This window comes from Oxyura jamaicensis, chromosome 1 (genome assembly GCF_011077185.1).
Source record: "Oxyura jamaicensis isolate SHBP4307 breed ruddy duck chromosome 1, BPBGC_Ojam_1.0, whole genome shotgun sequence".
Taxonomy (NCBI): Eukaryota; Metazoa; Chordata; class Aves; order Anseriformes; family Anatidae; genus Oxyura; species Oxyura jamaicensis.
In genome coordinates, this window is record NC_048893.1 from 36133249 (window position 1) to 36144053 (window position 10805).

A 10805-nucleotide genomic window follows, 5' to 3' on the forward strand; every position below is an offset into this window, starting at 1 on the left:
CAGGCTGAGGGCTTCCGAGTTTATTGACAGTTAACGTACACAAAACGCCAGGATCTACATTCAAATAATTTTTCCAAACACGGAAAGACAGGCACTAAATAATCCTTAATACACGGAGAACCCATTCGTCTTCATTCTCCGCCAGCTCGTGTAACGATCTGACAGAACATTCCCTCACGGACAGCGCTCCTTCACCACACAAAACAGAGAAATTTTAACTTAATAAAACATTGCACAGTGATAAACCGGGACTGCCTGTACGCCTTCCACTTGTCATCCCGAAAGGAAACATTCCCAGCAGCTACAGAACAGCAGACAGAGGCTTTCTAACAGCTTCCTCTGGAACAATCAGAAATTGGCAAACAATTTAATAATGAATTATGTTGAGTGCAAATTAAGTAATTTAAGAGTGATTGAAACGGCTACACCACGTTAACTAAATAAAATACATGTTCTAGAGAAAAACTTCAGCGACATGAAAAGGCCTGCCCCCTGAAAAAGAGGGATCAATACTCATGGAATGACAGAGCAATAGAGATTCAGTCTCTTTGTAGATCATCCAAGCCAACACTATTTAGGTACTGAACTTCATACATGTGATAATCAACCTCTCTGCTTCTGATTATTTTTTATTAAATGCCTCCAGTAAACGCAGCAGGTGTAGGAACAGATTGATGATGTCCAAGTAGAGATTGATCGCAGCCAGTATGTACTCTTCAGGGGATAATTTGTGCATCAGCAAATGAGTGTCATAAATTATAAATCCACAGAAGAGAAGTGCTCCGGCAGCAGCAAACACCAACTCTATTGTCTCACTGTAGAAAAACAGCTGGAGGCAAATGAAAGAGAAAAAAAACTGTAAATTTTATTTTCTTTTTAAATATTAAAATCTCTGCATAAAGATATGCTGCACGTAAAGCATGGCTACCTACTCTACTGCCTTTTACTGTTTTCTATATACAAATACAATACCGCTATGACTCTTCAACGTTCTCATTCCATGTAGATCCCAGTCATACAATCTCTTAACTAAGTAAAAAGTGTCTTCTCTTAAGAGAAAGCAAGCTCTGGTCTCCAAAACATTAACACCAGAAGACAAATTAATCAACAACAAAAAGCCATATAAAACACAACTCTGCTTTCCATGCACTCAGGGAAGTAGTGCACCTCAGCCGAGAGCACTTGGTCAGTCAGTTCCAACACCACTTTCACATTAGCAAGAACAGCATCCAACAAAAATCTGAACTGGAAATGAATAGTTAAAAGATGATGAGCATAATCTACAACAGTAATGGACCCAGGTAGGACATTTTTTATTAGGATATTTTGGAGCATTCAAAATGTTTTAGTTATATTAGAAGTTAATACACAATTTATGTGAAAGAATACTTTTTGACCTTGAACGTGAGGTATCTTACCCTCAAGAAACCTGAGAAGATTAAAATCCACAAGCAAGCAAAGAGCCTGAAAAAAATAATAAAATAAAAATTAAACTGCAAGCACTAACAATATTATTTTAAATTTTACTAAAAGTCTCTAAAGCTCTCTTTGTATAAAACCTCCTCACAATATATCCAGTAAATAAACATCATAGTTCTTAGATACCAACCGTTCGCTGGCATCAGCAGTAAAACTTGGTTCTATAGAGCTGTCAAAAGTTACGTACTAAATTTACTGTTCTATTTGAAATAGCTCAGTCTCTGTGAAAAATCCAGATAAACTAGTTTTCTAGTGTAACATGGTTATAAGAATTATTATCACAATAGGGAAAGAATTTCTTACCAAGAGAGCAGAACTGAACAAAATCAGTAACTTAAGATAAACAATGCCCTCACCATTCACTTGCAGTAGGTTAGCTTCTATTGACCTGTATTCATTATTGTATCTGCAAGGCTTGCTTTAAACAGGAAAAAAATAGCTTAACAAAACAACCAAAAAAGAAGTCATTGATAAGACAACATACCCAGCTCCGAATTTGCTGAAGTCTCTCTTCGACTGCAAGGTATATGCAGTCAGTCCAAGAAATACAGCAGTAGTGAGAATAAAGGCTTGCAAGACGATGGACACATCATAGAAACTCACTATAAAGCAAAAAAGCAAACTGTCACTTAAGGAACACTATCCCATGTATTTGCTCAGTTATCTGTTGTGGAAATTAAATGTTCAGAGACAAAAAATCTGAATTGTTAGCAAAAAAGGCAAACTATACCTGAACTTGTCTTTGCACTTCAAGATCACGATCATATGATACACAGACCTTTGCACTAAGTTTGACATTTATGGAATACCTGTAGCTTCTTTAATAGAGATAAGAACAGATCTTCCACACTCACAGGAAAAAAAAAGGGGGGGGGGGGGGGAAGGAGCTATTTTATGCCTTGATGTGTTAGAACTTTTTGATTAGGGTGCAGGAAGGAAAAGATAAGTGGGTGGAGCCTTTTTTCTGCCTGACTTCCTCCTTAATCTCATTTCCACAAATGTCTTTTTTTGACTCTTGTTTTTGTTTTGTTTTGTCTACAGGAGACCAGAAACCACACTGAAGAGGTTCCAGCTTACGATGGAGGCTATAGTGCAAGGTGACAGCACAACTTCTCTGAATACTGCCCCATCTATACCCTGAGAACTAAGTACAAAACTCTCCAAACTCAAAGCAGTTCCCTCAGAGGACAAAGGGGGAGATGCATTTTACTTGCAGATCAGCTCTGCTGAGAGGTGCCTTCCAGGAAAGAGCACTGCTAACTGCTGCAAAAGAATGGATGGCACAGCTCACTTCAGGTTTATACAATTTCACCTCTGGACCAGAATCCAGCTTCATCCCCTGATTCCCCAGGTTTTTACTAAACTCATTATCATTTGAAATTGTTAATCATCTTAATATCTCATTTAGGAATCTCAGATGGCAATTAGTAAAACATATTGGATTCATTATTCAATTCATTTAAGGAACCAGAAAATAGGATGGCTATCATTTACCTGTAATAGCAACTGTCAGTGCTTCCAGCAGGGTCTACAAAAAGTAAAAACAAAAAATTACAACGATAAAGAAACAAAACACTTGGAGACTTCATGTGTAATAAGATCCATTAAGTAACTTAAACCCCATGTGTGTTACATTAGCTCTCCAGTTAAATTTTTATACATTATAACATGCTTAATTTCCAACAAGAAAATGGCAATTGTCGTTCTGTTGTACTGTGCTGGACGTTGCTATGATACATAAAAATAACATAATGTAAAGTGAAAATGAATGACAGACAGCCACTACAGAAAACTGCCATTTAGGTCTTCTACTCAGAGCACACAATGATCTTATCACAGTTCTTACAAACAGCGCAAGGGGGCTATAACATTTCTCATACCTGCTATTAGAAGTGATCTGTTTCCAGCTTTCTGTACACTTTTCAATATTTGAAATGCTTTCATTGAACACTCTTAATATCTTATTAGACAGCTAAGTGTCCATGTCAACTTATACCTCTCCCAAGTCTGCCACTCGTAAAGCTAAGTTAAAATCAAATGTACAATTGATGTCTGGGTCAAAAAAAAGGTAATTTGAATTTAAGTTTCAGTACAAGAAAGTAAGAGAACTATCTATGGTATGAACCAAGAGATCAGAAACAGCAGTATGTTTAACCCATATTTTGTTTAAGCCAATTTATCCCATGCAGTTTTTAATCCTCCTATTCCTACACAATGTAATACTTAAAATTGTCATGCCATAATCTGCCACACCACGTTTGGTGAAACTATTACTTTACTCCCTGTTACCTTCTGTCCTGAAAGACAGAAGTGAGTCAGAATACAACCCTGTTACAATTAAAAGCAGCCACCCTTACTTACAAAGCTAAACTATCTTCCCACTTTATGACAAGTACAACTTAGGCAGCTTCTAAAGCATCAAATTCTGATGGTGCTGCTGTGACTTCCTTCCTTTCATCAGACTAATATACCACGTAGTCCAAAATATCCAGGAGCAAGTTAGCCCACATCTACAGATTTGCAACATTAGGCAGGAAACTGAAATTTGAGCATAGTGTTGTTTGACTTGCTTGCACTGGAAACATTTTAAGAGTTTAGCATCAAACAGAAAGCAATTAATGAAATAAACACATACGGCTAGTTATATTTGGGCCTGTCCTGGAGGTTGTCCATTAAACAATATGGCAACAGGAATGCTCCCCTTCTTTCCTACCGAGCAGTTGCATAGAAACTAACAACAGAACAGTAAGAGTAGTGATATATATATACACACACAAACACACACATATATAGATGAGAAAAAGGGGGAGGGGGGGGGCGGGGGGAAGCTTGCTCAATCTGATTTCAAGCTCTAACACTCTTCCTGAAAAGATAGTAGAAGAAATCTGAACTGGAGGCTACCTAGAAATAACCTGTGAATAGAACCTCCAAAAATACCCTATATACTCATAAAGGTCTGAGGTATCTTCCAAGGAATACAAGAAAAAATAGCTACCACTAGCTTAATTTAAGGAGTTCATCAAAATGGAAGATATTCTAAGGACTATTAAAATTAAATTTATAAATACTTACAAATCCAAAAAGTAGGTATAAATTAACAGGATGCTGGTGTCTGTAGAGGGTCAGTGCTAAGATTATAGCCAAAGATCCAAATACAGATATCAAAAGCAAGGCAGGCCTGTAAAGTTTCATAAAAAAGGTCATCAAAATTAAGATAAAATACTTGGTAGACATTAAAAACTGGTTATATAAAACAAGCTTTTAAAGCGATCACCTACATAAAGATGCTGCTCCATAAATCCAAAGTAAATGTAAAGCAAGTTTTACAATAAAATTGTTCTAAAATATATCATTGTAGATTATCAGTTTAAAATAGCACAGCTGCAAGTAACAATAGTTTTTTCATGCTGAAGCTATAGATTGCCCAGGAACTCATCAAGTGTATGAAGATGAAAATCCATCTGAACTCAACTAACAGTTTTAAAGTATATGTAATATTTTGCCTATTAAGAATTCCAGGGAATTGTGTTGACTTTTTTTGTTTGTTAGTTTTTTTTTAATAAGCACATGAATCCAACAAACTACAACTTGGCACTAACTGTGCCAAGGAAAACCAGGACTGACTGGCAAATATAGCTATAATTAAATCATTCAAGAAGCCCTCCAAAAAAAAAAAAATGAATTAAAATAAAACACAAAAGAACAGGTCTAAATAAGCAGGATGATTTTAAAATAATACATAACTATAAAACTGTAGTCTTACAACCGCTGCTGCATATAATACAGCTTATACAGGAACTCATATAGTGCTAGATCCTCCTTTTTTATTAGGGCTATGAAGTGAAAGTAAAAGCAAAGATTGCAAGTGTACTTGGAAGAAAACAGAAACTGGAAGCAGTGCTCTCTTCCTTTCCTCAGTTGTTCTTTTTTCCTGTTTTCACCACGGTTTGATTTTGAGACTTGTTTTTTCCTTATGAAAATTAAGAAGCAAAAAACCAAACCCACAGGAATTTCAGAAGACTAGTTTTCAGGAGACAAACAAAAAACACCAAAGAGTGGGGGAGGAGAGAGAGGATTAAGGAATGATTCAGCTTTTTGGAACTGATACATATAAACAACAATATTCCAAATAGATTCTAAGAACAGATATTTAGACAATAAACCAAGAAACATCAATAATTCAGATGCTCTACATAATACATAGGTTTTCATACTGCAAATAAGCACTATTACTAAAGTACTGATTAAAATCACTTTTAATAACAGCAATTGAAATCAATTTTAATATAAACTACAGAGAAAAATGTCAGAAGAAAAGTTACGCCATAACTAGGTTACAAAATTTCTATTACAGAATCACAACACTGTGTGATGAGGCATACAGGAGTGCTCCACAGCAACTACATAAACTATACTTAACACACCGATACACAGTGCCATTTCATTTTAGTATTTACCTTTCATGAACAAATGCCTGTACTCCAGTGGAGTACAGAAAAATTGCAGATGTGACTGTGGTCAAAAGAACTTGAATGGAAAGAATGCTGTAGACTTTCCGCAGAAAAGCTAGAAGAAAAAAAATAAAAATGTAATCAACTTTCACTGACACTTAGAAAGTTCAACAGTAAATCGGATACAATTTTTCTGTTTGATATGGAACCATTAGAAATTCTTTATACAGTGAAAAAACAGAAGAAAATAGTAATAAGCTGTTTTTCCTTAAAATACTGATACAGTATTACAGCAAAATTACACTTTTTCTTGCACATTGTTATATAAACAGCAACAATTATAACAAGAAGAAATAATAATAAAAAAACATTTAGGAAGAATTTATTTCAGACTGTTTTTATAACTACATCTAAACTCACTATGAAAATACTAAAAGTATGCATTCTTCATCATGTTTCTGGTATCTAATGGATGTAAATGAAAAAAGATTAGCTTGAGGGTTGTGTGGAGACAAAGAGCTTTAGGTATTTTAAAAGGCAAAACCTTTACAGTAATATTTACTTAATTGACCTTCTTTCATGTTAGACCTAATCTATCATGATTTGTGACTTGTGTTGTACTGGGTGGATACCTACAGATATGAGCTGCTGAAAGAAATTTCTCAATTAAGCTAACAGGCTTGGTAATTCGTTAATACAAGAGTGGTTTAGGACACTATGATATGGGATGTAACACGTATTTCCCATTCTAAGTGGAAGGAGACCGAGTCTATTAGGTAAAATGCTCTGCAAGGAAGAATAGGCTTACAGCAAGAATCAATCCTTAATAACACAGATTAAACAAATTTAAGAGTACGTACTGAGAGACACTAAATTAAGTTCAGAAGAGCTCCTGCAGCATGCAAAATTAAATATATTTGTAAGCTATGAGGGACCAGACCCTTCTTTGCTGTAGCACATTGAACAAACACAGGGGTAGCCTGCTAGCTGGCCTGCCCTTCTCCCCACATTACTAAACGCGTCAGCAGTTTTGCTAAGGGCAATACTGATTTTATATTTGCTAAGGCATCTTTTAATTTCCAAACAAGATAAAACTGTATTTTTATAGAAAGAGATCTCCTGTTTAGCAGAAACACCTACTAAAAAATTCACTGCGTGCACTGTTTTTATTCTAAGGTGTATACAATAACGCTCTATTTCAGCAAGCAATGGCGATGACGACACTTGATATAGGAGTATTCAATGTATTTAAGACCTGAATGCGAACAGCAAAGCAACATTTCATGGCCACAGCTATGGCCTGACAGCACCCAGACGCTGAAGCTGAGACAACACCTGAACACCTCTCAGGAGAAATTAACCCCCCTCGATGTCCGGGTTAAACCACTATAAATAATTACAGACTCCAGTTTTAACAAGGATATTTTTTACCAATCTGATTTGGGCTTCAAAATTCATCACTGTACGGGTTTAACCCCCTGGTAAGACCTACACACACCCCCACCACACCGAAACGCCAAAACGAGCCCCCGGGGAACCAGGAGCCGGGCCGGGCCGGGCAGGGGAGGGCCTTCCTCGCCCCCAGCCCCTACCCATGCGGATGTGGACGCTGGCCGAGGCCACGTTGCTGCCGTAGTTGAAGTCATCCTCGATGGAGCTCCGCGGGTAGCGCTGCTCCGCCGCCATGGCCGCCGCCCTCCTCCCCTCACACAGCAACGGACGCAACAGCCCCGCTGCCGAGCCCCGAGCGCCTCGATGGCGCCGAGCGCCGAGCTCCTCGATGGCGGCGCCCGGCAGTTCCCGCCCGCCGCCCCCAAATGGCGGCTCCGGGGGAGAGGGCGCGCGGGGTTGTGGCTAGGCAGGGAGCCCCGTCAGGACGAAGTGGGGAGCCCCCGAGTTTGGTTTCTACGCGGGGGGTCTGCGGGATCACAGGAGGGTCGGGTTTTCTGTGAAAAGCCCTTCGTTGTGCTGTCGTGTTGCCCGCCCAGGTCTGCCCTGCTGGAGATTTACGATGGCTGGAGGAAATACTGTGTTTGCGGCTGTGTGAAACTCAATTTCCTGTTGCTATTTTTAAGTCTGACAGGTCGTAAGGGGAAGCTCCAGAGACTGAAAAAAATCATCCCTTTTACTGATCTTCACCTCTAATTCATCTCCATGTGCTATGTGGAAATTGCTCTACAGCAAGTCCATGGCTACAAATATGTAGCTGCATTCAGCAATAAATGATAAAAAAAAAAAAAAAAGCTTTGGATGTGCATGTTCACTATAGCGTACACCCCCCTAAAGCCATGTTTAACTTAGAGTCATATCATAGAATCATTAGGGTTGGAAAAGACCTTCAAGATACTTGGTCCAACCATCACCCTCCAGCCAACGTCACCCACTAAACCATGTCCCTAAGCGCCACGTCCAACCTTCCCTTGTATAAATGTTTCATGCGAAGTAGAATTTGATTCAGGCGTTCTCCTAATTATATATCTTATCCTTCAAAGTGAATTCAGATCAATTAAACAGAGCACAAACATGCTCAACGTTTCTCAGATATATTTTGTACCATTAGCCTTTGTATGTGTGGAATTGCCCCCAGCTAAGTTCCCCAAGATGGTAATTCCCATTTAGGGATACACCGAAAAATAAGATTAGGGGGTATGGGAAGGGGAATGCAAAATGCTATTTTTTGTCTTGTGAATATTATCAAAAGACTTACAAGGAACTGAAGTGATAGACATTTTAGAAATGTATGTAAAAGATTTAACTCAAATAAAGTAATTTTAAGAATTGAAAAATAGTGGTCTCTACTGTACACAGATTCTCAAGGGACAAGTAAATAAATTATGTGAGTCTGTGATGAAATAATCTTGAACAAAGTTCTCCTACTGAGCTGACCTAAGATATTACATTTCAATTACAGATGCAAAAATTATGAACATTATATTCTGGGAAGTATTTATGGTTTTTAAAATTTCATTTTGCATTTTTAGTTGCTGTAGAGTAGGATCTGTCAGCTTTAATCCTGAATTTGGAGATTTATGCATTGCTTGCACTGCTGAATAGTAACTGTTTTGAAATAATTATGCTTTCCCGTGAAAGCCTTTGCTCTTCCAGTGCTGGGCATTATTGGCCAGCATAACCAGTGCAAGGCCATATAGAAGCCATCACCAATTAGAGCCCTGCCATCCCAGGTACCACCCATCACCAGCAGCTGCCTGCTCAATTCATGAGTCAGATGCGGGGAACATCACTTTGGATGCATGCAGCTAGATATTTAGGTGCTGCAGGCCAGAACACTTTGTAGAACAGAAGAGGTTATTAATGGAATTATATAATAGGGGCTTATTTGTGGCCTCAGGCTTTCGAGTTGATAAGAAAAACAGGATCATTATCAGTATTGCTCCCAAGCCTAATTAAGTAGTTGTAACCTAAAGTGAGCTGAGAATCACCAAGGTGCTGAGATTTGGTAAAATCCTTTTATTTTTCCTCAGTAAAAAACAGAACTTTTGCTATCAAGACTATGATGGACTTCACTGGAACCTCAATAGCCCCTTTTAAATCAGAGAGGCTCTTTATTCTCTGCTTCTGTGAATTAAAAGGGCCTTTCCGCATGTATTTGGATAGTAAAGAATGCTTGCTCAGCAATATCTGTGGGTAGCATGCTTTTGTGAGACTGGAAAAAGGTGACACTTTATAATGAATTTAGAAACTACAGTGCACTGTCTACCTCTTATGATAATCACTAGCTATTTGGAAGCCTCATTAAAATGATAGATGGTCTCACTTTTGTGTGAGAAATGGAAAAGTTCAGAGCATTGCAGTAGAAAGGACTTGAGCAAATTTGCAATTAGTTTAAGCCTAGAAGAGACTAAAGGAGAGACATAATAGTCTTCAAATACTTTATAAAAGGCTGTTCCAGTTCTCCAGATGTGGAGAAAGTAGCAAGTAAGAGGTAGTGTGGCTTAAACTAGTAAGGAAGGTTCAGAGTGAAAAGTTGAAAACTTCTTTAAGTGTAAGCAGAGTAAAGCTGTGAAATAGGCACATAGGCACAGGCTATGAGACAGGAGATTGCAGGAAACAAGCATGTGTACCTTTGCACTTTTGCTCACTAACCTTCTGTGTGGAAGATGTTAATCTGATGTAAGCCACCAAGGAACAGTAATGGGCTTATTCAGAAAGGCAAGAGACAAAGCAGCAAATGATTCATTCAATGACGCTACTCAACAGTCTGCCAGGGTTGCTGCAGATGGCAGAGGAAAATTATTTACATCTGCAGTACAGATAAACCCTGCAATTTTCATGCCAAAAGAGAGCATCATTCTTGTCCTGAGATCTTTTTCTGTTGGTTGCAGGCACACACATAATGCACGGGGCGGTGAGCAGTGCTGTGGAGTGGCTGTCCTGAACTGAGGTTTAATAACACAGCCTCTGCCTGGCTGAATGCTTTCAATGTCTTTGCAATTTTCCATTCCTCACTTGGGAAAGTATACCTTATAAAATGCTAAATATGCCTTATAAAAAGCAAAGTATGTTTTACATTGCCTTTCTTTTCTGTATTTGATGTTTCCATAAACATACCTCCATCACAGTATTTTTATTTGAAACTACTGCAGTCCCACAGTGACTTGCTTAGGACTGGCTAGACACCATCCATGCATCCATTCTGCATGCATGCAGGGTGAAAGAGCTTTCTGTTCTCCAGGCTCTGGTTTGGACTCCAGTGTGGGGAAAGGAAGCTCTTTCTCACTAGAAACTCACTAGAAATGGACTCTTCTGTGCCTTTTGTCTTTTATACATAATCAGTGGCATTGCTGGAAAAATTCCATCTGGTGCTCAGAGGTACTTGGGAAAGGTACTTGGAGCATTGCCAGGATTCTGCTTCTA

The 10805-nt window shown here is 38.4% G+C and overlaps 1 protein-coding gene and 1 long non-coding RNA gene across 2 annotated transcripts; one reads left to right on the forward strand and one right to left on the reverse strand.

The window, feature by feature from the left end:
- Positions 1-5: 5 nt before the first annotated feature.
- Positions 6-7751, reverse strand: TMBIM4 (transmembrane BAX inhibitor motif containing 4). The gene is made up of 7 exons (XM_035336652.1): positions 7523-7751; positions 5937-6045; positions 4552-4657; positions 2974-3007; positions 1964-2081; positions 1419-1464; positions 6-829 (listed from the first exon to the last, which is right to left on the reverse strand). The coding sequence occupies exons 1-7, from the start codon at positions 7614-7616 to the stop codon at positions 623-625; spliced, it is 714 nt and encodes a 237-aa protein (XP_035192543.1). The 5' UTR covers positions 7617-7751; the 3' UTR covers positions 6-622.
- Positions 7752-7793: 42 nt separating this feature from the next.
- On the forward strand, positions 7794-8711 carry LOC118172626. The gene is made up of 2 exons (XR_004753788.1): positions 7794-7918; positions 8006-8711. It is a non-coding gene; the product is annotated as an uncharacterized LOC118172626 (long non-coding RNA).
- The last annotated feature ends 2094 nt before the right edge of the window (positions 8712-10805 follow it).

Coding starts and splice junctions, on each gene's coding strand:
- TMBIM4 (XM_035336652.1), bottom strand. CDS start 7,616: ATGGCGGCGGAGCAGCGCTACCCGCGGAGCTCCATCGAGGATGACTTC. Junction 6,046..7,522: donor CAGCGTCCACATCCGCATGG/GTAGGGGCTGGG, acceptor TTTTTCTTCTAG/CTTTTCTGCGGAAAGTCTAC. Junction 830..1,418: donor TCTTCTCAGGTTTCTTGAGG/GTAAGATACCTC, acceptor ATTTGCCTCCAG/CTGTTTTTCTACAGTGAGAC.